The 26,107-nt window shown below is 31.3% G+C and overlaps 4 protein-coding genes across 8 annotated transcripts; all 4 read left to right on the top strand.

Moving 5' to 3' along the window:
• The first annotated feature begins 295 nt into the window (after positions 1-295).
• beta-PheRS (phenylalanine--tRNA ligase beta subunit) lies at positions 296-4,632 on the top strand. The gene is made up of 13 exons (XM_011138878.3): positions 296-428; positions 628-774; positions 865-920; positions 1,004-1,158; positions 1,253-1,322; positions 2,325-2,591; positions 2,748-2,927; positions 3,055-3,230; positions 3,350-3,554; positions 3,654-3,734; positions 3,814-3,906; positions 4,035-4,314; positions 4,407-4,632. The coding sequence occupies exons 2-13, from the start codon at positions 717-719 to the stop codon at positions 4,556-4,558; spliced, it is 1,773 nt and encodes a 590-aa protein (XP_011137180.1). The 5' UTR covers positions 296-428; positions 628-716; the 3' UTR covers positions 4,559-4,632.
• Positions 4,633-5,259: 627 nt separating this feature from the next.
• On the top strand, positions 5,260-6,003 carry LOC112588222 (BRCA1-associated RING domain protein 1-like; the record flags this gene model as incomplete). The annotated part of the gene is made up of 3 exons (XM_025297389.1): positions 5,260-5,362; positions 5,513-5,672; positions 5,837-6,003. Coding segments are annotated over exons 1-3 (354 nt in total), but the record flags the coding sequence as incomplete, so codon positions are not given.
• Position 6,004: 1 nt separating this feature from the next.
• On the top strand, positions 6,005-12,185 carry LOC105181914 (ankyrin repeat and KH domain-containing protein 1). Its single transcript, XM_025297388.1, has 10 exons — positions 6,005-6,117; positions 6,314-6,596; positions 6,664-6,959; positions 7,378-7,396; positions 9,331-9,492; positions 9,671-9,951; positions 10,146-10,431; positions 10,497-10,792; positions 11,205-11,420; positions 11,544-12,185. The coding sequence occupies exons 1-10, from the start codon at positions 6,115-6,117 to the stop codon at positions 11,619-11,621; spliced, it is 1,920 nt and encodes a 639-aa protein (XP_025153173.1). The 5' UTR covers positions 6,005-6,114; the 3' UTR covers positions 11,622-12,185.
• A 378-nt stretch (positions 12,186-12,563) lies between these two features.
• Positions 12,564-25,006, top strand: LOC105181850 (UHRF1-binding protein 1-like). Of its 5 annotated transcripts, none has more exons than XM_019840779.2 (19): positions 12,564-12,914; positions 13,493-13,694; positions 13,812-14,003; positions 14,146-14,371; positions 14,442-14,608; positions 14,691-14,850; positions 14,943-15,200; positions 15,285-15,521; positions 15,644-15,670; positions 16,156-16,248; positions 16,343-16,530; positions 16,622-16,859; positions 16,949-18,153; positions 18,238-18,372; positions 19,543-19,554; positions 20,687-21,052; positions 21,174-21,321; positions 21,582-21,624; positions 22,468-22,660. In XM_019840779.2, the coding sequence occupies exons 1-19, from the start codon at positions 12,871-12,873 to the stop codon at positions 22,481-22,483; spliced, it is 3,957 nt and encodes a 1,318-aa protein (XP_019696338.1). In that variant the 5' UTR covers positions 12,564-12,870; the 3' UTR covers positions 22,484-22,660. The 5 variants fall into 5 exon arrangements, with proteins under 5 accessions (XP_019696338.1, XP_019696339.1, XP_011137183.1 ...); XM_019840780.2 differs by having other exon boundaries at positions 21,582-21,595; positions 22,468-22,525; XM_011138879.3 differs by lacking the exon at positions 21,582-21,624 and having other exon boundaries at positions 12,871-12,914; positions 22,468-25,006.
• The last annotated feature ends 1,101 nt before the right edge of the window (positions 25,007-26,107 follow it).

The raw sequence follows: 26,107 nt of genomic DNA, 5'->3' as shown, positions 1-26,107 counted from the left end.
TTCTATAATGTAAATTAATTATGTATATAACATCCAGTAATTTACCAGAATTTGACCATAAAACATTTCAAATGCTGCATATGTACATTTTAGTATTTCTAGCGTTCGATGCACATATATAAAAAGAACGTTTATCGAACAATGGATGTTTTTTTTTTTAACTTGAACTATTGCACATTATTGTAATAAGTAAAGCTAGTGGCATATAGTACTTGTTTTTATGCTGGATCTAGTAAGGACTAGTAAGATCTGGTAACATATTAGAAATGCACCAATTAGAATTTAATATTTCTAGGGTATAACTGGACCTCACTAAAGCCGGTTATAACGGTTAGCCGCATCCTGTATGCAACTGGCCGTAGACTTAAAATTACATCAGATTACACATAATAAATTGAAAATTGTACTTCTGTCAATCAGGACAAGTAGTAAGTTGATACAACGCACATAAATTTTTCTATTACCAGTTAAATTATTTTGAATTGTTTTATTTAGTATAAGTAAGGTTAAGGTAATTTTCAAAAATTCAGTAGTCAATTTTAAAGGAATAATTAATGTATAGTTATACAAACATTCAAGTTCAATATTTAACCTAAACATTAATTCGGTTGCTCTCATTGATTACAGACAGACAACTAAAAGTTGGTAGACTCGATATTTTAATTAAGATTTTAAGGTACTAAGAGAATTTTTTAAATCACAATATAATTTAAAAAATGCCGACAATTGGAGTAAAACGTGATTTATTGTTCAAAGCATTAGGGAAGACATATTGTAAGTATTATCCCTATAATTTATTGAAATTGCTTAAAACTAACTATATTTTAAGACATTTCATTGAAATATGTATGATTATCTTTCCAGCGGATGAAGAATTCCAAGAATTGTGTTTTCAATTTGGTTTAGAATTAGATGAAGTAGTAAGTATCAAATTATAACTTTGTAGTAAGTTAGTATTATATTTGTATTATTTTTATGTTAATAATTAAATTTGTACAAATAGACAACAGAAAAACAAATGATAGCAAGAGAACAAGGTTATGAGAAAGATATAGATGCATCAGAAGAGGTTATTTACAAAATTGATATACCTGCTAACAGATATGATCTTTTATGTTTGGAAAGTTTAAGTATTGGATTACTTATATTTTTAAACAAGTAAATACATATGTATTCTCTAATACTTTATATAAAGACAACTTAAATATTTTATGGACATCTAATATATAGAACTTTTTCTTTTTCTAAATAGGATATCCATACCTTGTTACAAGGCAATAAAACCAAAGACAGAATTGGAAAAGATAGTAATGAGTTCTGAGGTATGTATTTATAAAAGAAATATTTTATAAGAAGTTATATATATATATATACGCAAGGTGTTTATTCGAAAACTTTCCAGCTAATTATCTTGAAAACTATGAATGATATTAAAAAAAAGCTAAAACACATGTTTCATGATTTCGAAGGGGAAAGAGAATGGCATTATCAGTTTTTTATTTGGAGGGCATTTTCAAGGTCAGTTGAAGATCAACTTGATTTTTTAAAATAGAAAGCCCAATTTTTATTATATCCTTTTTTTCTACCAACTAATTTTAACAGCTTTTGTCTGAAACATTTTCTTATTTGTCTAATATTTTTTGAAATATTTAAGGAAAACTTGGTAACTTTTTCAACATTTAACTTACGATATCTCAGTAACTATTTGACGAAAGAAAAAATAGTATTAGACTTTTTTACTTTATTTACTATCAAGAATATATTACTATGATAGTGCCCTAACTTTTGTTAACTTATCGACCTTTGGAAATTTCAAAATTATTAAATTAACAAAAGGGAACTATTATAGTAATATATTCTTGATAGTAAATAAAGTAAAAAGGTCTAATACTATTTTTTCTTTCAACAAATAGTTAGCGAGATATTGTAAGTTAAATGTTGAAAAAGTTATCAAGTTTTCCTTAAATATTTCAAAAAATATTAGTCAAATAAAAAAATGTTTCAGACAAAAGTTGTTAAAATTAATTAGTAGAAAAAAAAGATATAATAAAAAATGGAGTTTTCTATTTTAAAAAATTAAGTTGACCTTCAACTGACCTTAAAAATGCCCTCCAAATAAAAAACTGATAATGCCATTCTTTTTCCCCTTTGAAATCATAGAACATGTGTTTTAGCTTTTTTTAATATCTTCATAGTTTTCGAGATAATTAGCTGGAAAGTTTTCAAATGAACACTGTGTGTATATATATATATATAAAAGAAAAAATTTGAACCTTGAAATATATCTTTTAGAATATTAAGTAAATTATTTTATTGTGTTCTAGTGCTTAAAAGTAAGGGGTCATATTGTTGCTGCAATATTACGTGATATTACTCTAACACAAGATTCTTATAATAACTTCATTGATCTCCAAGATAAGCTTCATCAAAATATAGGAAGAAAGCGTAGTTTAGTCTCTATTGGTACTCATGATTTAGATACGATTAAAGGCCCATTTTTATATGATGCTAAACCACCATCAGAAATATATTTCAAACCACTGAATCAAGAAAAAGAATATACTGGAGAAGAAATCATGGAATTGTATGCAGTAAGTGTATTCTATTTTAATTTTACTAAATGCAACTTATTTTATAGAAACTGGTTATGTACATAAAGTCCTTCATATATTTTATTTAATATAAGTATTATATATTTCTGTGTAATTGATATTGAGTAATTTTATACAATTTTATATTTTTTTCAGACACATGCCCAACTCAAACATTATTTACCTATTATAAAAGATAGTCCTGTTTATCCAGTGATATATGACAATAATGGAATTGTTTTATCTCTTCCTCCTATTATCAATGGGAATCATTCAAAGATCACACTTAATACAAAGAACATCTTTATTGAATGCACTGCCACTGATCTCACAAAAGTATTTAGCTATATAATATATTATTATTTTATATAATATTGTGTTTTTAATTACTGGTATTTAAATATATATCATAATTTAAAAAGATAGTAAATTTTTTAATTTTATACATTATAAAATTCCATAGGCAAAAATAGTGCTGGACACTGTAGTCTGTGCTTTTAGTCAGTATTGCAGTACAAAATATACAGCTGAAATTGTGGAAGTAGTGTATCCCAATAAACAAACTTTCTATTATCCAGACTTGAAATACCGCACAGAAGAAATCGATTGTAAAAAAGCAAGAAATTATATTGGTATTAAGTAAGCTATACCTTTTTTCAATACATGTTACTCGTAATTGCTAAAAATGAGAAGATAACTGTTTTGATATTTTGTACAAGAAAAATAAGTACAATATGTTTTTGATACGATCTACGTAGCGAGACGCCAGAACAAATTGCAACATTATTATCAAAGATGTCTCTAAAATCTACTGTAAAAGATCATTGTAAATTGGACGTGGAGATACCACCTACGAGACATGATGTGATACATCATTGTGATATTTACGAAGACATCGCCATCGCTTATGGATATAATGAGATCGAGAAAACTGTACCGCACATGTCGACAATTGCTGCAGAGGTAAATATGAGATGTACAGAGTTTTACCTCGAATATAATTCTTTGTATGATATGAATAGTTCAGCACATTGATACACGTCTTATGCATTTATTTAATAGTTGCCGCTCAATAAACTTACTGACCAAATGCGTATAGAGTTAGCACAGGCTGGATTCACAGAGGCGCTGACTTTCTCTTTGGTACGTATTAAAAAATCGATCAATTGTGAATGGATTTTTATATATCTTTGGTCTTATATGTATCAATAATATTGTACAGTGTTCGCGTGAAGATTTAGCTGATAAATTGGGTCATAAGATAGAAGATATACCAGCAGTACATATATCCAATCCAAAAACGTTGGAATTCCAGGTAAAGCAATTAATACAATCATTCTCGATTAATGTTGTTCCAAGCCAACATATATTTAACGACCAATACATTCAACGGCTTTCAAGTAGACATAAATATTTTAATAAGTGTATATCTTAATCTCATAGGTTGCGCGCACTACCCTTTTACCGGGATTACTCAAAACGATATGTTCAAATAAGAAAATGCCTCTGCCTCATAAAATATTTGAGGTTTCCGATGTGGTATTGCGAGATGATACAATGGATGTCGGTGCACGTAATAATCGTCGTTTATGCGCAGTGTATGCTAACAAATCAGCTGGTTTTGAAATTATTCACGGATTAATCGACAGAATGATGACAGTATTAGAAGTACCATGGAGCACTAATAAAGATGAAAATGGATATTATTTGCGTGCAGCTAACGGTAAGATATGTTGTTTCCTTGAAACTGAAATGTTTCAAATAAACACAAAAAGATGAAATTTAAACAATAAAGATATATTGTTGATTTTATAGATCCAGCATATTTTCCTCAACGATGTGCAGAAATTGTCTGCTATGGCGAAATAATAGGAAAACTGGGTGTTTTACATCCTGATGTGCTTTCAAAGTTTGAACTAAATATTCCGTGTTCCTCGATGGAAATAGATATTGAGCAATTTTTATAGCAAAGATAAAAATAATATTTTCCAAATAACCGTTATATATTCTTTGGGATTAAAATCAGAATTATTTTATGTTTATTTTTGTTTTATTTATCAGAATAATTTATACTTATTCTATATTTTGAAAAACAATGTACAACAAATATATTATTTAATGTAATAATTTTTTTCCATTTATGCTACGTATATAATGTAAACGTACTTTTGACAATCTCCTAAATAAAATCTGAAATATAAAAATTAGTATTTTTATATTTGTGTTTATATATATCCGAGATATTACTGATTGACCCATAAGATCGAGTTACATAAGTGACAGATCATGTTTTCGAGAAAAAACATATTGTCGAAATATCCAATATGGACTATATTTCGCAACACGAGCAAATTAGTTATGTATCGGTGTCGTATAATTTATATGAAAAATAAAGCTGCAATATAAAGTGCATTGCAGACATAGGCTAATAAAATATATGTAGTTCCAATATTTTACTATCCAAGGAATAATAACATTCAATAAGAGCAATGTTATTTTCACATTTTTATATTGATCTAACATTGCCGGTTTGACTGTTTACTAATGTCAAATATTATTATCCTCTCAACAACAAATATATTATCTCGATTATCAGTCTGTGTGAACATTTTACAACCTTTAAAATATATTTTCTGCTATGTACAATATTGTTATATAAAGTAAATGATGTAAGCAGTGATTGTAATATATAGTAATGTAATATAATAGTAATTTATTTTCAACGATTATAGTACAGCACATAAATGGCGCAAAATGGAGTGATCCCGACAGTAAGAGATATATACTGAAATATTTATGTTAATCTTGATTAAGAATATATGTGAACGTCATAATATTCTGCCACCAAATCATGTTGTATTTCTGCTAATAAACTGCTGACAGAGTCCACAGCAGATACTATATAAAATCTGTTTATATAGATTTGGATATCACTTATAACATTTTGGAAACCTAGTATTATCAACTCTTATATATTGGACGATTACAACTTTTTACACGCCGCTGCTGATGAGGGAAATGAAGAACGCGTACGCAGATTAATCGCTCTTGGAGCTAATATTAATATTTGGGATAAATCAGGTAAAGTTATATATCAATTATAGATATATAATTATTAACTTTATGTCTTCGACTTAATTGTATGTTTGATATGTTGTTTTTACATGCAAATGTTTTGAAAGTTATGTAATATTAAACTGATAAAAATAAAACTGTTATAATTAATTATTTATATATAATTATAGGATATACACCCCTTGCGTACGGTTGTACACATGGACATGTTAATGTTGTTTGCGCTTTACTACAATTAAATGCAGATATTGAATATGTAACCAAGACGGGTTATACACCTTTAATGATAGCAGTTTATCATGGACATATTACAATTGTCAAGATTTTACTTGAACATGGTGCACAGGTCAATAATTTTACTGATACGTACGAGGTATCTGCGTTAACATTTGCATGTTTGAACGGACATGAAGAATTAATTCAATTATTATTAGAATTTGGTGCAAATATGGTATGAATGATCTTTTTCTACAATTTTGATATAAGGCAGAATATTCTAATTAAAATCATTCCTAATTATTTAAATTTTATAATATAAAATCTTAGAAAATAGGAATTATATGTAATATCGTAAAGATAGGCAAGGAAAAAGAGAAAAAAAAATTCTCTCTCTCTATTCAATATTTTAATAATTTTAATTCTTACAGGAACATAGAACTCAAAATTTTACAGCACTTATGATAGTATCGATGCATGGTTATGTGAAAATAGCAAGTTTATTAGTAAACTTAGGAGCCAAAATAGACATGCCACATGATAGCAATGAATCTCCGTTAACATTAGCAGTTCGCAATGGTCACGTTGAGATCGCAAAACTTTTGATTGAACAAGGAGCGAACATAGAAAAAATTAATGCAATGGGTTACACACCATTGATGCAAGCAGCATGTGCAGGTCATAAGGAAATAATAGAGTTACTTATAAGTAAAGGTATACAATATTGTTCCAATCATTCGATAATTGAATAAATATACATCTCATAAATTTTTAAAAATAGGTGCAGATGTCAATGCTCGAACTGATCAAACAGGGGAAACGGCACTATCGTTGGCGTGTATCTACGGTTCCCTTGATATTGTTACTTGTTTACTTATGGCAAGGGCTGATATCCAGTTGTCTAATCCTTTAATTGATGCTTCTTATAACGGACACCTAGATGTTGTTAGACATTTATTGAATACCGCGGCAGAAGTTCAAGCTAAAACAGGAACAGGAGAAACAGCACTGACTTGTGCCTGTGAAAATGGTCATACTGACGTGGTTGATCTTTTACTTCAATTTGGAGCCGAATTGGTATATTACATTTTTGATGATTACAAATTTGTAATTCTTAATAACAACTAGACTACAAAGAATTTGTCTTTATCACTTTACTTCAGATAAATCTTATTTTTGACTTATCAGTTATTTAGTTTACGTTACAATAGAATGAACGGTATAGAGTTTATAAAAGTAAATCTTATAATATAACAAAATCAAACAAAACACATTAATATTTGATTTTTATGAAATCAAGGAATTTATTCATATTATTCTTTAGAATAAAATGTTATTCTCTTAATTTCTCTCCTAGTTAGAAACTCAATGTCAAATATCAAATATATGTTATAAGATTTGCACATAAATTGTTATAGGTCCTTTATACTATTCATTCAATTAAATATCAGCAGAGTATTTTTTAAATATATTTTTTGTCACGTTTATATTGCAGGAATACAATATAAAGCAAGGTATAACTCCACTAATGATAGCTTGTCGTAGTGGTCATTTGAGTACAGTTAAATGCCTTATTTCAAAGGGAGCCAATATTAATCATCAAGAAGAAGTTTTTAACAACACTCCTCTTTCGTTTGCATGTATTGCTGGTCATACTGCCATAGTTGAGGAGCTTCTTAAGCATGGCGCTAATCCACATCATAAGTTAAAAGTGAGCCTGTATATTTGAAGTAATAACATTTGATTGCAGATCTTTATGTGCACAATTACAATATCGTAATGGAAGCTGCAGGAAATTTATATTCCCTTCATATTATAAATTATTATAATATAATTGTAAATAAACATCTAATATAAATAAACATATTATAGGATGATCAGACTATACTCATGCACACAGCAAAGGCTGGCTACTGTCCTGTCATCGAAATATTATTACAATATTTGCAATAACCGCCATGCATTACATGTGTAAAAATCTAATATTGCGTCTGTGTGTAAATCATTGTATCACCAACAATAGTATCAACTGCAACCAATTTGTTTTTAATTTAAAGTATATATATATATATATGTATATAATAACGTTATATGCATGTTATAAAAGATTCTGAAAGGACACTTTGTTAAATTATAATTTCAAGTATAACTATAGATGATGAAGAAGTGGTAACATAAAATAGAGTCTAAGTTTGTTTAATGTATTAGCTACCAATTTCATACATATATGACGCACCAATGTTTCACCAGAAATAAGTATCACGTATATGTGACACATTATATAAAATAATTTGCATATTTAATATATTTTATATATATATATATATATATATATATATATATATATACAAGTGCAAATATGCAGTATCGCATTTATAATTACTACCAAAAAAAATGTAGCTTGGCTTATAATGAAATTTCAATTTAAAGTGTGTCTAATATAAGATGTAATCAATAATCATATGCTGCGTGTTATATTTATTTTTGAATTGCCATAGACGTGATTATAATACATTTGCCACCGTAACTATATACCGTATCGCTTATATATAAGGAGATATATTTTAAATATCACGCGCAGTCGGAGACAATAGTGATTGTTCCAGTTCTCTATTATTTATACGATAGTAACAGTAATAATGCTTGGTGTTAGTAAACAAACATATATCGTTATTCCCAGATTATATTCTTGACCTTCCATTTCGTCTTCTAAAACCTATTACTCAGTAGTATCAAATATTATTCTCTCGATAAGAAATATATATTAGATCACTCATCAATTTTCGATCGTGATAGTCTTTAAAATATACATCCTTGTATAATGTATATGATATATAATATCAAGTTAACTGAATTTGTGCGTGTAATTAATCTTAATATATCAATAATTATTTTTTTAAATAACTATAATTTATCGTAGAAAAAAAAGAAATTAAATTGAACCAAGATATAAACAAGAACTGAACATAGTGGCAGAAATTAACACTGAAATTATTTACGTTTATGTTTGAATATTAATTTTACTGAATTCATTATATTGTTTTATCAATGATATATTATTATTTAAATTATATATATATTAGTTTATTATGTTATATATATATATTATAATAATATAATTTATTTATTATATTATTATATTACATATATAATAACTTATTTTTTAATGTTTTGCATATTAAACGAATTCGAGACATAGTATCATGCATATTACTCTATCATAAATTGATGTTGTGCTTGTGGATTAATAAACAGTGACTTAGTTTTAGCATGTATATGATATGAACAAAATAAATTGATCTACGTAAAATTATGTTACAGTACCTATAAGTTATACATTATTTATACAGTAAGAAAGTTAAATTGAAATTTTATGGGTTGATAAAATTTATGTATTGCGATTTCTTTCAATAAAATAGTTTTACTTAGTACAGGATACCGATATAAGAATACAATATGGATGAAATATATATAGATACTAACACTTTCAATTCCCACTTCTTGAACAACTACCACTATTTACTCAAGTCCGCCTATAGAGGAGATACAAAGCTCATATATTTATTTGTTCGTAATGGTGCTGATATCAATATTCAGGATGATTCTACAGGTAAAGTTATACACATATTTATTTAGTTATTTACATATATTTATTAACTTTCTATAATGTTTACGACATAATTGTGTATGTAATATATTATCTCTGTGTACAAATATTTTGGATTTTACTTAACACACTGTCAGCAAAAGACGAAATCATCATAAAAGTTTCTCTTTTTTTATTATAGGGAATACACCGCTTATATTCGGGTGTAAACGTAAAAATCTCACCACTGTACAAACTTTATTGTTTCTCAGAGCGAACGTTGAAATTGCAAATTATCAAGGTGATACACCATTAATGATAGCGGTTCAATTTGGAAATATTAAAATTGTCCAGCTCTTATTATTATACGGTTCACGTATTAACGCTTGTAATTATAAAAATAAAGAATCTGCATTAACATATGCATGTTTGAAAAGACACAAAACGATAATTGAAATATTATTAAAATCTGGAGCAGATACGGTACAATTACTTTTTTATTATTTGTTCTAGAAACTATATATAATAATTAAGACCATTTGTAATTTTTTAATATTTTTATATATCATATAAACTGTATAAATTAGCGAGAAATGTTTTACTTTAATATATGTAAAATTTTATCATCATACACATATATATATGCACACCTATATTTATATTTATTTATATTACAGGAACATAAGAATATTGAAAAATGGACAGCACTTATGATAGCATCGATGCATGGTTACATAGAAATAGTAAAAGTGCTGTTAAACTTTGGTGCCAGAATAAATATGCCACTCGACAACAATGAATCTCCATTAACATTAGCAGTTCGCAATGGTCATGTTGAGATTGCAAAAATTCTGGTTAATCAAGGGGCGAACATAGAAGAAATTAACATAGTGGGATATACACCATTGATGCTAGCAGCATGTGCAGGTCATAAGGAAATGATAGAGTTACTTATAAGTAAAGGTATACAATATTGTCCCAATCATTCGATAATTGAACAAGTGTGTCTCATAAATTTTTAAAAATAGGTGCAGACGTCGATGCACGAGCTGAACAAACAGGGGAAACGGCACTATCGTTGGCGTGTAACTACGGTTTCCTTGATATTGTTACTTGTTTACTTATGGCAAGTGCTGATATCCAGTTGTCTAATCCTTTAATTGATGCTTCTTATAACGGACACCTAGATGTTGTTAGACATTTATTGAATACCGCGGCAGAGGTTCAAGCTAAAACAAGAACAGGAGAAACAGCACTGACTTGTGCCTGTGAAAATGGTCATACTGACGTGGTTGATCTTTTACTTCAGTTTGGAGCCGAATTGGTACATTAAATTTTTGATGATTACAAATTTTTAATAACAACTAGCCTGCAAAGAATTTGTTTTATATCATTTTACTTAGTACTTCAGACAAATCTTATTTTTGATTCGAATTACTTAGTTTACGTTGCGATCGAATAAACGGTATAAAGAATTTATAAAAGTGGGTCTTATAGTGTAACAAATTTAAACAAAACAAATTGATATTTGGTTTTTTATGAAATCAATCTATTCATATTATTCTTTAGAATAGAATATTCTCTTAATTTCTCTTCTAATTAGAAATTCAACTCAAATATCAAATATGTGTTATAAGATTTGCACATAAATTGTTATAGGTCCTTTATACTATTCATTCAATTAAATATCAGCAGAGTATTTTTTAAATATATTTTTTGTCATGTTCATATTGCAGGAATACAATATAAAGCATGGTATAACTCCACTAATGATAGCTTGTCGTAGTGGTCACTTGAGTACAGTTAAATATCTTATTTCAAAGGGAGCCAATATTAATCATCAAGAAGAAGTTTTTGATCACACTCCTCTTTCATTTGCATGTACTGCTGGTCATACTGCCATAGTTGAGGAGCTTCTTAAGCATGGCGCTAATCCATATCATAAGTTAAAAGTGAGCCTGTATACTTATCATAATAAGATTAGCATAATAAGATTGCAGATCTTTACACATAATTAAATTGCAGTATTTCATTGAAATTTATATTTATGTGTAATCTAATAAAATTTACTATAGGATAATCGGACTATACTGCTGCATACAACAAAGGCTGACCACAGTGCTGTTGTCGAAATTTTATTAAAATATTTATAGTAACTACCATGCATTGTAAACATAGAGACATAGAGAGTACATTTACACATAAGTTATTGCTGTTACAACAAGAGCAATATCTATTCTGCCACATATTTTATTCTTAATTTCATATATGTTTCTGATAATAAGAGAAACTATTCCAAATTACACAATATAATTTAGCAAAGTATATTAGTATGTAAATACAAAATGAGATACCACTATGAGAACACCACTAAAATCTTAATATTTGCTTGATTATATTAATAGCAACATAGATCATAATATATTGCTAGTATATTACAACAATCTTTTTCAAAGACAAAATGAAAAATATGTATTTAGAAGTTTTTCAAACCATATAGTGTATCACGAAGAAATTAATAAAAAAAGAAACCCATTCCAGAACAATTATGTATTATCAATTATGTATTGTCCAAGAAGCATCTAGCGAACACCAAAGAATCTTTTTTCATTTTCTTAACATGAACACGAGTAATAATATATGGACCGTATGGACGCATGGACGCAAGAGCAGATAAGTCAAGCCAGTGTAGGTGGGCTACACTTTCCATGGTATCTGCAATTTTTCATATTTTTTCTTTACAGACATATCTCTCCCAGCAAAAATTTTTGATGCTTTCCTTGCATCATTTCCAATCATTTAGTACAGAGTACATTTAGTCGGATTTTGCAATTAGACTCTTCAAAATTTATAATAAATAATACTATATTCCAGTTCAATTTATTGCACTAATTCATAAGTCCTTCGTGAAAGAAAAGAGACCTAATGGCACTCCGAGAGCACGTCTGAATAGCTTGAGACTGATTTCAGTTTTCATTAATAACGTGTTGCATATCGTAAGACAAATTTGATCGATTAATTTGCTTTACTTTTTTGATTATCATTTCGTTTATAGTGCAAATAAGATGAGAAATTATATTAGCCAAACTTATTACCTAAAACTTTGATGCAACCGCGTATAATCGAAACGGAATCAAAGATAACCTCACGTCGACACCCGGTATACCGTCAATAGCCGATCCCAAGTAGACGCATGCGTGAATCGCTCTGCACAATATAAGCAACTTCGCGGCACAATTCGTGGAAGAAATTCCGCGCTGAGAAGGTGGGGAGAGATCATTTCATTCGTGGACACACACATAAGTAGAAATCTCTGTGGGCCGTCGTAAATATGTGGTGTCAAACTAACCATGTTAATACGTATTAGCCGCAAGAATTAGAATCACCGTAGCGATCAAAAAGATGGTCTCGATCATCAAAAATCAGTTGCTGAAACACTTGTCGAGGTACGTTTGCTTGATCACGATTAATTAACTTAGACGTATGTTTTCTTGGTTTAGTGATATTCTGGAAAAAATGCACCACCCCTTTTGCATAAGTGGGCTCACGTCACGCTTTGCGTTTCTTTAGATCTCCTTATTTTCTAAACTCTTTTTATTTTAAGTACTAGCATCACATATTTTCCATCTGTTTGGTGTGAATAATTTATTGGGTACATTTACAATAGCAGCTGGAAGAGAAAGTACTCTCTCTTCCATTTTTGTAATTGAGGAATCGTGGTCATATTCCACTGATAGATGGTTTTATTTTGCTTTTACTTACCGGTGAAAGTTATCTTTGCAAGTCATCTTGGCTAAATCAGCAAAAGCTATTTATAATTTATATTAGTCGCACACATATAATATAATGTTTTTTATGTAGAAATTCATATCATGTGTTAATCTATCATTATTAACTAAGTAATATGAAGTTAATAGAAAATTTATTTGCTTTATTATTCTAGCAATTGTTCTAGCTTTATTGTGTGGCAATTAATAATATATGATTATGTGCATATTGAGTCTTTAATGTATAAACATTGTAGGTTCACCAAAAATCTATCAGCTGATAAAATCAATTTAAGCACATTCAAGGGTGAAGGAGAACTGACAAACTTAGAACTTGATGAAATAGTCCTCACAGATTTACTAGAGCTGCCATCATGGTTAAGACTAACTAATGCTTGGTGCAATAAAGTTTCATTTCGTATACAATGGACCAAACTAAAAAGTGTTCCTATTTTTTTGGTAAACAAAATTTATATATATATATATATATATATGAAGTTATACTAGATTTTTATTTATATACTAAATTTATTCGTCACTTACATAAATAATACAATTAAAATATTTTATTTGCAGAGTTTGGATGAGGTTCATATAGATGTAGAAACATGTGAAGATTTAAGAAGTATGTCTTCCCCGCAGGGTATATCATCATATGCAGGGCCTGCAAAATATTCTTTTATACATAAAGTAATTGATGGAATAACAGTTGCTGTTAATATTGTGTTGGTTACATTTAAAAGTCCTGCATTTATTGCCTCAGTCCAGGTATGTGACATTTATGCTGATCATAATGTGTATGTAATATGTAAAATAATACAACAAAGTATACACAAATTTATAAAATAGTAAGTTAAAAATTCCAAATAGATTTTATTCTCCACATATTAATTTATATTGCATTATTTAGATGAATCGAATTATGGTAGAATCAAAGTCAGCTACATGGCAGCGATGTGATCTCAGAACCACTAGAGTAAAAGATCCCGATCGAGGGCAATTGCTTATTTTTAAAGAGTTAGAATGGCAAACTCTTAGAATAGAGGCCCAAAGTACTAAAGACAAGAACCTAACACCACTTCGGTTACTTACAAACCAAGCTAGGTGTCGTATCACTATAAAGAAAAGAATATCAGGTTTGTACTGGATGGGAAATGTTGACCAATGTATTGTTTGTACAATTACTGAATTAAGTGCTTCTTGCAGATTGCTTTGTAATGGGTTCTAGGCTAGTTATTATTCTGGATGATCTTTTGTGGGTGTTAACAGACTCGCAATTAAAAGCTGCACTCCACTTCATTGACTCTTTAGGTGGTCTTATTGAGAAAGCTACCATTCTCGAACGGAAAACAAAAGCCGCAAGGAAATTAGAAGTTTGTATCAAGTTCACTTGATTTTTGTTTTTGCGGTATTATAAATCAAAATTTTATTAATTCATTTTTTCAATGATTCAAGGTTTTACCAGAATATCAAGCCCAGATATCTCAACAAAGTAGAACGAAGAATCAATGTAATACAACGATATCGAAGATATTTACGAGATACGATGTTGTAGAAACGTCATATCATTTCCTTTCTCAACGTATTGATCTCCACTTGTGTGATGATGCTGGCGGTAAATTTGGAAGAAATTTATATTTGCATGTGCTTAAATTACATATTAAAATACTTTATCATATATATAATATTTATATTTTATTTAAATAGGAGGTAGATCTTTACATCCTGATCTTAAGGATGGCGGTGCGCTACAAATTTCATTAGTTAAATTTCAAATTGATTATTATCCATATCATTTGGCAATGGCGGATAGGAAACATTGGGCCAAATATAAAGAAAACGCCACACCTCATAGCCAGTGGTTACAGCAATCATTAAGCTCGTTCCGAAGTCAGTTTATGGATCTTATCGATTCCGGTAGAACGCAACACTCTCCGTTGACAAGAAGTCAAGGAAACATCACAGGTTTGCATATATTAGCGAATTGTTAATATAAAACTATACGTGTAAATCGATATGAACATTTGTATATTATCCTATTTGGCACAGGTAGCGGTACGAAAGGTTTTGGGGAAAATCTGGAGAAAAGTAACCAAGTGCAGAATACAAACGTAACGATGTCTGAGCAGAAAAAATCGCAACCAAGTGGTAATCCAGTAAAGAATTATGTTTTGGAGCAACTTGCTAAGCTTATGACAACGTGTATTATCATCAGGATCGACGACTTTACTTTGTACAAAGTGACAACGACGTCGCGTAATCCGATACCCAAAGAATTTATCACAGGTATTACACACTTTACATATAATATAGACGTTTAAGTATTTATCAGGCTTGCTGTTTAATGAGATACGTTATGTCTCTTAAAATTTATGAATAATTATTTTATTTGTGACAATTGTGCACAGCTCAAACGAGGAAGAAGCATACACCAGGTACAATAGATCAGTAGCTGTAATTTGTGCTTGTGTTAATGTAACGTTGCACTTAAAATCCTAGCGTAAGTTAATATGACAAATTGTTTTTTATTTTTCGATTTATCCACTATTTGTGCTATTTCGTGTTATACAAAATGTTAATTAATTTAAAATTGATCTGCAGCGTCTCGGAATGCAGTGCAGACTGTCTCTCCTGCATCGTAACTTTACCAAACTATTGACTTATCTAGGACAATATTGTTATTACATATCACTTGCATTACAACTAGATTTTTTTTCGTAGAAGTTAAATTATATATCGAAAAAAATGTTATCTTAATGCTCTAGATAGTTGTACTGTAATATGAGAAAAATTGTTATGGCATGTATGAAGTCCTATTAATTAATAGATAGGAGTATCACTTCTATTGCTTAGGAATCAGATATTTTTCTTTACTTTTGAAAAGTTTAGCTATATCCATTTGAATAAAATTTTTGTTCAGGCGACCGTGACAGATTCTGTCTTCCAGAGGAGGTAACGATACTCCATGCTGAGTTCACTTATTACTATTATCCCGGAGACATTACTTTTCCATGTAAGTAAAAATATATTTGCAAGCATTTTTATTTTACACAATAACTCTATTATTATTATTATTATTAAATAAAATTATGTATCATTTTTTTCAGTGCCACCACCTAAATTTTACGTACAGCTCAATCCTATCCAAGTGAACTTCGACCTCTGCTCGTGCCTTTGGTTTAACTCTTTCGCATTGAATCTTCATTATTCTCTTATGGGAAAGGACAAGCAGCTGTCACACAGCTCTGCACGTTTAATGTATTTCGACGTAAAGATAGAGGCTATATTACCAAGAGTAAGTTAACATATATTATCGCATAATACTTAATTTACTCTGCATATTGTTACACTTTCACCTTAGTAACATCGATTCTGTATAATTTTAGATAGTTTTCGAAAGTCAGCAAGATTACCCAAACCAAAAAGATAGGCCAAAATCTCTGCATCTTCAAACTTCTAGAGCATCTATAACGAACGTTCGATCAACAGAGAGATCTTCCAGGGCAGATTTGGCGCAGTGCCTGAATGCATTTCAGATGGGACAAATGTTCTTCGGCGCTGAGTTTCCTAGTAAATCGGGAGATTTTCACGTGGTAACAGAAAAATTTTTGGCGCACTGCGGAGGTACACAGTTTACTATTTCGTAACCGTCTCATGCACAGTACATGTGAATTTAATAGATCTTCCTCATTACTCTTATATATCTCTTTCAGGCACTGACAATATCAGGCAAATACCGCCCAATTTCAGTAGCAATTCTGTAAACGAGTTGATTCGTCAGCTGAACCGAGAGCTTTTGTGGACAGAGGCAAAAGACGTGTGGTGCTGTAACCTGGAACCTGTATGGGGCGATTTTCTCGGAGCACGGGCTGTTGGCCAGAATCGGCCCGTACCATTTTTGGACGCGTTCCCTCTAACATTGTGGTGTCACTTCACCACAGATTCATCGGTTACGGAGAAGCCTTTGGCCGCCGATATTCACGGTCTTGCGTACATCAGCAATTTAGTTAGCGTACAGATAAATCATTATCAGTATCTGTTCTTGCTCAGGTTGTCGGAGATACTATCCGAAATGGCCACATATCTGGCTGTGGACTCGAATAAGATTTTGAAGATCGAAAGTGGCGGGTCGTTGGTCATAGGCGCGTTGATACCGCAAGTAGAAGTGACATTCGTCATGCCGTCGCACACACCCGGTAAAGAGAATTCCGGCGGCGATTTAGAATCCGTTGTTCCTGATTCGTCCAGCATAGCGGACGATTTTATCGGTCCATCAGTACTTACTTGGCACACCAGCCAAGTAAGTACGCGTGTTGATTATAATGCTAAGAGGATGAACACGAGCAACGACGTGGAAACGCCACAGAGCGAAGCTTCGTCGATGCTGTCGATGGATTATTCGCATTCCGTGCCAACTCAGCCAGTTGTTACTTTCAAACAAAACGGAACGAAAAAAGGCAACTACGATCCAGCAAACGTGATCCGGGCTGTTCCTGAGTCCTGCGAAATTCAATTTCCAGTTGACATAGACGCTCTCCGACAATCGGCAGAAATAGCTACGCAGAAGCAGAGCAAATCTGATTCAGCCTCCAACACGCCTTTTATCCCAAATAATTTCAACGTCGGTCTCTCGTCCATGAAAAAGGGATTCAGCAATCTAATGACGTCGATCGACTCTGCTCTGAAGGCCTCCCCCGAAGATGGTAGTAGCGATACGGTGTCCATGAGAAGTGACGTTAGTTCGGATAGTGAAAATTATGTCCTGGTGAACCTTCAGGATCAAGGCAAGACAGACGCATTTGGCATCGATAATACGATTAGGATAACCGCTGTAGAGGAGGCTACTGAAGTCGTAGAAGAAACGCCAGATACACAAAGTGAAAAATCTATGGACAGTGTATGTAAAAGGAAGGATTTGGTGAGTACTGTGTAACATTGATGAATGAATTTATCATAATTGGAATAGAATCTTACATTTTGTGTTTTTGCCTTCGCTTCGCAGGTTTCTATGGTAACGTTCAAGTTGTCAAAAGTTGAATTTATACAACAGTCTTGTGGCTATTCGTCCGCTATTAAGATTCAGGTTTCTAACATAGATAATGATGAATGTTCATCCATTCCTTGGGACGAATTTCAGGTGAGTCAGAAAAATTTGATGTATTAATTATGACAAAAAAATATATATATGTATATTTATACGTTACGCTATCTATCATTTATATATATGTATATATATATGTGTATATATATATATATATAAACATATACATATGTATATTACTACATTACAATTTTGCTCTTTTTGGACGAACAAAGTTTATTATTAACTGTATTGCTGCAATAAGAGAATTTATATTTTCTTTTTTCCTTTCTTATGACGTTATGTTTTAATTACTTTCACACAGTGTAGCTTAATACTATTCCAGAGATACTATAATACTATTCAGGACATTAAGTCAATTTAGCAATATCTGGATTCAAAGTATATTTCAGATGTAACCTAAATTATATATCCAGAGTAAATTTTTCTTTCTTTCTCTTCTTCTCTTTTTCTTGTTTTCTCTCTTTCTTTTCTCTTATATCTGAATTAATATGATAATATTTGAGTTCTTTTTCTTCTCTCTTTCTCTCTCTTCTCTCTCTCTCTCTCTCTCTCTCTCCCTCCCTCCCTCCCTCCCTCCCTCCCTCCTCCCTCCCTCCCTCCCTCCCTCCCTCCCTCCTCTCTCTCTCTCTCTCTCTCTCTCTCTCTCTCTCTCTCTCTCTCTCTCTCTCTCTCTTCTCTCTCTCTCTCTCTCTCTCTCTCTCTCTCTCCTCTCTCTCTCTCTCTCTCTCTCTCTTCTCTCTCTCTCTCTCTCTCTCTCTCTCTCTCTCTCTCTCTTTCTCTCTCTCTCTCCCTCCCTCTCTCTCTCTCTCTCTCCCTCTCTCTCTCTCTCTCTCTCTCTCTCTCTCTCTCTTCTCTCTCTCTCCTCTCTCTCTCTCTCTCTCTCTCTCTCTCTCTCTCGAACTGTAATAAAATTATTTTTCCACGCGCACAATCTCCGGAAAAGAAAGCATTGAATATTTTGCGATTTATTAATCATAGTAAACCTTTTCATACTTAGAGTATACATTTGGAATAGCGAGTTACTTGTGCATAAGCAACTAATACTTGAGTAGTTTTGCAGTAATTTGTTCATTGGTTTTTACATTATAACCAGTTGACATTATAAATGTATATTCATACAATTTTTGTCTCTTAACTTTTTTTGCATGCCTCTCCTGCGTCTCTCCTTCTCTTGTGAATGTTTTTATGTGGCACTTGTGGCAGGTCAAAAGAAAGGTATTGGCAAAATATTCATACATTTTATTAATCTTAGACACTACCGAAAATGTGCATGTGTTGTTACTAAGTAAAATTATATTGTTATTAGGCATTCTGTTGATGGACATTTTCTAAAGTCAATATAAAATGCTGATACTTTTGATTAATTAAAATGTATTTTCTTTTTCTCTCATTATAATTACACGTTCTCTATTTTTATTAATAGACATCAATTTTTATATGAGAGAAGCCAGCCAGACAAACATGTATTTATGCAAATAGTAATTCGTATATGTATATGATAATTATTCTTTTGTGATATTACGCTTTGTTTAAAGCAAGAGGATTGCATTCGATGTCTTTCTATTCTTGTTCTCTTAATTATTTTGATAAAATCATTATACGATTAGTCAGATTTAATTATCGTTATAATTATTAAAATTAGAAATAGCTTACAGTTTGCAAATTGCAGTTTAACTTTTTTTTATTTCTGTATATTATAAAGTTAACAAATCTAACTTTAGAACTTCCATTAACTGGGTTATGATAACAAGATATCTATATCATGGCATGATATCGGATTGTTTTGAACATTATAAGCTTGCATTATAGTATTTGCGGTAAAGAAATTATAATATGCTAAATTTGAGTATATGTTAGACATTGTAGATATACGCATCGTTTCACTTGCTTTATAGATGAAGTTAATAACAAAGCTTTAAATATTAGAATCCATGTAGAATTGCTTTCGGCGCATCTTGTGTGCTTTTGCATTTAAATATTTTCTACAATTTTGACATGGTAAATCTTTTAACACAAAATAGGTTGGCACTTAAAGTTTCTTATATTAATATAGTTTAAGAATCGATTCTCACGTAATTATCGAATTAAATTACGTCTTTAAATATATTGTTAAGTTAAAGAAATTGAGGTTTATACTTATATATCCAATTTATTTACAATTCACACTTCACGTACATGAAATTTGTCATAATCATCCAGCATATAAATTATTTTGCCTAATTCTGCAACATAGTTTTACGATTTTAAGCAGTGATGTAAAATCGATAAAAAATAGATATTTAGATACATTAAGTAGTTTCTCAAGAATGTTACGTTTAATACGTTCACGTATTTTGTTTTTTAATAGACCAAGTTCAGTTCGCGATCACGAGGCTGGGTAGAATTGCCATCAGATTCTGACTGCAGATCACGCGTTAAACTACGTTTGGATCATGATTTGAAAAATAAGGAGGATTCCTGTAAGCTTTCGGGCGCTAGCCAAAACACGAGCGACAGTAGTAAGCGAGCATCTCAAGATCGCACTAGATTGCCTGAGCAAGATACCTGTACGTCCGTCATCAATGTGCATGACAAAGAGAGTGTTATGAATTTATTCGAGGACAAGTTAGAGATGAAAGTCGCTAACGTAGCAATGACGCTGTCGATGAGCTCGGTGACGGGTTTAGCGGATTTAGCGGAGGACGAGATCATACCTAAGCCGATTCCTATGCAGGTATATACATATATATATTAGATATTCACAAAGTTGTCGAATTTGGATCGATGGCAATCTCCTCTTTATATGAGAATATACCGTTTCAGTTTATTACAAGCACATTATTATTTTATTTCAGATATGCTTAGAAAATATATCATTACGTTTAAATGAAGATCGTCCGCCAAATAACATAACTTCCCCAGGTCCGATCCCAATAGATTTGAATATTTCCAAGCTCAGGGTAGCGCGGGACACGAGCGGTGTATTTCACATTGAACCCATCGGTAAGTAATGTTATTCAAGAGAGTCGCGATCATTCTCTCTCTTTCTTTTTTTTCTCTCTGCCACTTGCGGTTTATTACCGAGCTGTTGATTTTTTTTTTCCGGTTTTTTGAACTTAGTTACATCGTTCTTGCGCCTGTAAATATACATGTATTTCTGTAATCTGTCATATTATACATAGGTTTTTTACATTGCGCAAGTGGCAGATTTCTGTTGGAAAGTAATTAATATTACATATTGCATAATTGTTCTGTGCACCCAGGCGGCCTTTCGAATGTGAGCATTGATATAACACACGTAGCCAGGTAGCCCTAGATTTTGCTGCTTATGATTATTGCACCGCTTAAAGTGACATCATTCGATATGTAGATATATTCGATATAGATAGAATATATTAGAGACATGCACACTTAAACGAGTATGTGAATCATAATTTTACATAGTGGACGAAGAAAAATGTATCGATTCCATATGAATATTTGACCGTTCTATTTTTCATTGAATCGGTTATTTTACTGATATGATTATCTTATTTACGAGTATCTTAATTATAAAAAATTAAAAGTAATTACACTTTTTAGATCATTGCACATATAACTTCATATAACAACATTATTTGCATTATATTGCGTATACGTTAATATTTTTAAAATTATTCACTCATATACTCATCATTTAGTCAACATTATGTTTATAGTGCGCGCTTAAAATAGACTTATATACAGTGTGCGTTATAAAAAGTTTTAGCTCTAGTTTGTTTATCCATCAGGGATTGATTATCGAAATAATTTCACATTCTGTACACAGTTTCTACACAGATATTACATATCTTTATTCGTGGGAAACGCGTTGTTAAATATTTTTGATTATATCAGTGTTGGATATCGATTACTCAATTAGTCAATTTTTAATCGTGGGAAATTGGAACATTTAATAGGAATAAGAATATTTTTCTTATATCGGCTTTAATCCCTGTTTTCTGCACAATATGTAATATCAGTGTAAAAAATGTATACATATTCTACTATAAATTTTTATAATTATTATATCTTAAAATAAATTGAACATGTTATGTTTGTATGTTTCTGTATAAACTTTTCATGCAACTTGCAATTGGCTTATACAACGATTTCTTATTCTTTTTTTAGTAACTATGGTGGCTGAGAGAGATTCAAGTACAGCATTATCGGGCGATAGAAATAACACTCTTAAGAATGCAGAGTGCGAGGTGGAATTGAATGCACTGAGACAATCTAGCAGACAACTGAGACTAGATAATGAAGAGTTGAGACGCCGTATGGGAGCTTTGGAAAGATTATCGGAAGAAAATGCGAAATTAATGCGCGTAAAAGAGGAGTCTGACATAATAAGATCTCGCTTGAACACCGCGGAAAATGATATCGCGAATCTTTTGGAAGAAAAAAGGATCTTACACGAAACCATAACAGAGCTGCGAAATCAAAGAATGGAAAGCGGTCCTGCAGGTAGTAATAGAGCTTCGTGGTCTATTAAGAGATAGCATACCAGTTGTTTCGATTGTTCTAAGTGTTGCAGTTCTAATAAATCTTAATCGGTTGTCTTTTCTATATCCGGTATGAAAAGAGAGAAAACGTTTGTTTTGATAAACTTAGGATAAATTTGCGTAAAACAAAAGATTCATTCACTTAACATCCATCTTAGTAAAGGAAGGAAAAAAAATACTGATATTACGAAATTTCAGCATTACAATTATTAACAAGAAATTATTCGATTTTAATTTTCTCTGCAAGCATCGTGTGAGAAGGTCTATAGTTGTTTTTCACAGACACATTACTCTTGTCTGCCGTAATTACGCTAGTAACTGCCGTTTAGATCTTTTATTGCTTGAAACAAAGTGATAAGAATCGCATACGCGAACTTACGTATGTGAAACTTGAGTGGAGAATGTTAACTTTCTTACTGCGGTCGAGTACAAGGCGATAATAAACTGCAATATTAGCGCGCGTTTCTTTCTACTGTTAAATTGATAATCGGTGATATGTGAATTTCTAATGAGTGACAGATTATCTGTGTGTGTGTTTGCCGTTTTATGAATAGCAATCGCGTGGCTGAAAGTTGCGTACGACTGTATATATTATATTGTGCACGTACATTTTGTTACACATCTACATATATGCATACATACGTGCTTATGTAACATATTTATCCTTCTGGAAGCGAAGCAATGGTCTTAGAGCATTATATAACTTTAGGCGAACTGAAAGGAGGATTTGTTTCAAGCTAGATTGAGTGTCCCGTATGTTGAAGAAAATTAAGGTATATACATTTTACATTCTCCTATGTTTCTGCAACGCATGGGAAATCTAGCGATCGAAATTTCGTGCCAGGATATCAGAAGGATACCTATGTACGTATACTGATTAAGTAGTGCGCGATAGTCAGGACATTGCAATACATATTGATTGACTTTACGATCAACTATATTTTGGCATCATTCTCATAGATGTACCGATTCGTAAGAGTATATCATGAAGCACAATGAATTAGAACATATGATTGTAACTTAGTAATATACTAGTTGAGCCTACGGATAGACATAGACTGTCTAAATGGGAATTGACCTGGTGGTGTCGCACGATATCGTATAACATAATTTTGTATGACTGATTTAACGATTCATCAAACGATGAAAATTACAAATAATAATATATGGTGATGTGCGGAACGCACGTTCCAATAAGACTGTATAAAATTTGGAGATGTTGGTCTATACAATAGTCGCATTAGTGTCCTCGGGATAATTTGTATAAACGTTAGAAGTGGCGAATCGACAATGAATTTTTAACGAAAAGAATTGTACTACGATCGGCAAAGAACGCTCCTTTAATAAGATCATCAGAGAGTGTACGATTTTTCAGTTTACAATCCAGGTCCCGAAGACTATAGCTTCCTTAGGGTTTGATTTCGATAGATTTAATTTCTACGATGGATTGCTGGTCGATCCTATACAAATGGAAAGTATTTTTTTAGTGCGTATGTATGAATACACGATGCAATTAGGATTTGTTTCATAATGTAGAAATCTTCTGCTCTTAATATACATCTGAAATACGATGTTTCATAGATACGCATTTCCATTTAGATATGCAGCTTCGAACGATGCGTTCCCTTGGCAAATACTTTCTGATTATTGCGAAAGTCGCAAGCGCACGCGACGTACGCATCGTGTGAGATAATTTGCGTCTATGTGGCAATGATGTTGCAATTGTATGCGACGATGCAGTTACGCGATTAATATATTTGACTAGTGAACGCAACGCGGCCAGAAGCTTGCATAACATATACAAAACCTAGAAAACAGAAAGAAAGATTAATATATATTACAGTTTTTGTTACTTATCAGATACGGGGATGAACTTTTATAATACACATATCATGAACACTTACAATGAAGGGTTTGCTTATGTGTGTGTGTAACATATTTATATACAGTCTGACGACGTTTTATATTGCAGGGATATTTTTTTGCGGTTTAATTATGCTAATGTGTCTCTTATTTTCAAAGTCTGGCTTAAATCAACTTCCTAAAGTTTGCTTGTGGTTCCTTTTTTGAAATGTTTAGGTTTAAAACTTTTTTTATTCCATATTAGAGTGATATTAAAATCATTTTCAATCTTTACATTTAGTTTGAGAGGTATATATATTTCTATAATAATAATAAGTGTTTTACATACACATATGTTTTATACATATATATTTCTTACGTTTATTTTAAATTTAAGTAAAAGCTTGGTGATTCTTCCATTTTTTTTTTAATTGTATATTTACATGAAAGCTTAGTACCAAATATACATATTCAATAGATAAAAGTTATGTATAACTGTATTATCCGCTTAGGCATATATTGAATGGAATTGTTTCTGAACGATTTAAAACTCAAATTCTTCCTTTATACATTTATAAATACTTATTTTATTATCGCATGCGTATGATATATATTACCGCATCGGCAATACAGACTTTAGGGAGTTGAATGTGATAAACAATAATGATTATATAAAATAATGGATAACATCGCAACTTGGAACATATATTATAGTTTAAGTTTTTCTAATTGTTTAAGGTTTCTGTAAGACATACGTTTAAGTTTTAGACAGTCGTATCACATCCCGATTAAAATTATATTCTTATTAATTGTTGTTCAATTTTGATGTGTTATTGTTAACTTTACTTTAGCTGCATGTACTGTGTTTCGGATTTATATATACATATATATTTTTTTAAATTTAACATTATATCAGAACAGACAAAACTTTTCGAGGCGCGTTTAATTCCATATCTAATTATTATGTAACTTTATACTAGTTACTCTAGTTAGTAAGATTCCAAAAAAAATGTTGCATATATATATATATATAAATATATATAAAAAAAGAAAGAGAGGGGGGAAGGGAGGGAGGGAGGGAGAGAGAGAGAGAGAGAGAGATAGAGAGAGAGAGAGAGAGAGAGAGAGAGAGAGAGAGAGAGAGAGAGAGAGAGAGAGCACGTTCATGCGATTTATGCATGAGTGACGGTCCCATTTCGTAAATTGATATCGTATGTCAGTGGCCATGTGATACTTTATCTGAAATAACGATGCAGCCATAATTTACGAAATGAACCTATTTTATATATTAGCGAGAGTATAGTACATATTTGAAGATCATCATTTCAATATCAAAGTGCTAAGAATTCCAAGTATGGGTTGTGCAATTTCCTAGTCCATTTATGGACAGTATAGGGAGTTAATGTAAGAATTTGCCGTGTTCG

This window comes from Harpegnathos saltator, unplaced genomic scaffold, assembly GCF_003227715.2.
Source record: "Harpegnathos saltator strain DR-91 unplaced genomic scaffold, Hsal_v8.6 scaffold175, whole genome shotgun sequence".
Classification (NCBI taxonomy): Eukaryota; Metazoa; Arthropoda; class Insecta; order Hymenoptera; family Formicidae; genus Harpegnathos; species Harpegnathos saltator.
Note: the sequence above shows the minus strand (reverse complement) of the source record. Positions and strands in the feature narration are given on the sequence as shown.

What these genes read in the sequence shown, in the direction of transcription:
- beta-PheRS (XM_011138878.3), top strand. Translation starts at nt 717, where the DNA reads ATGCCGACAATTGGAGTAAAACGTGATTTATTGTTCAAAGCATTAGGG. An exon ending in AAATCATGGAATTGTATGCA is followed by an intron (nt 2,592 to 2,747) that starts GTAAGTGTATTC and finishes TATTTTTTTCAG; the next exon opens with ACACATGCCCAACTCAAACA. An exon ending in CAAAAACGTTGGAATTCCAG is followed by an intron (nt 3,907 to 4,034) that starts GTAAAGCAATTA and finishes TTAATCTCATAG; the next exon opens with GTTGCGCGCACTACCCTTTT.
- LOC105181914 (XM_025297388.1), top strand. An exon ending in TATTCAGGATGATTCTACAG is followed by an intron (nt 9,493 to 9,670) that starts GTAAAGTTATAC and finishes TTTTTATTATAG; the next exon opens with GGAATACACCGCTTATATTC. An exon ending in AGAGTTACTTATAAGTAAAG is followed by an intron (nt 10,432 to 10,496) that starts GTATACAATATT and finishes TTTTAAAAATAG; the next exon opens with GTGCAGACGTCGATGCACGA.
- LOC105181850 (XM_011138879.3), top strand. Translation starts at nt 12,871, where the DNA reads ATGGTCTCGATCATCAAAAATCAGTTGCTGAAACACTTGTCGAG. An exon ending in TTGCTGAAACACTTGTCGAG is followed by an intron (nt 12,915 to 13,492) that starts GTACGTTTGCTT and finishes TAAACATTGTAG; the next exon opens with GTTCACCAAAAATCTATCAG. An exon ending in AAAGTGTTCCTATTTTTTTG is followed by an intron (nt 13,695 to 13,811) that starts GTAAACAAAATT and finishes TTTTATTTGCAG; the next exon opens with AGTTTGGATGAGGTTCATAT.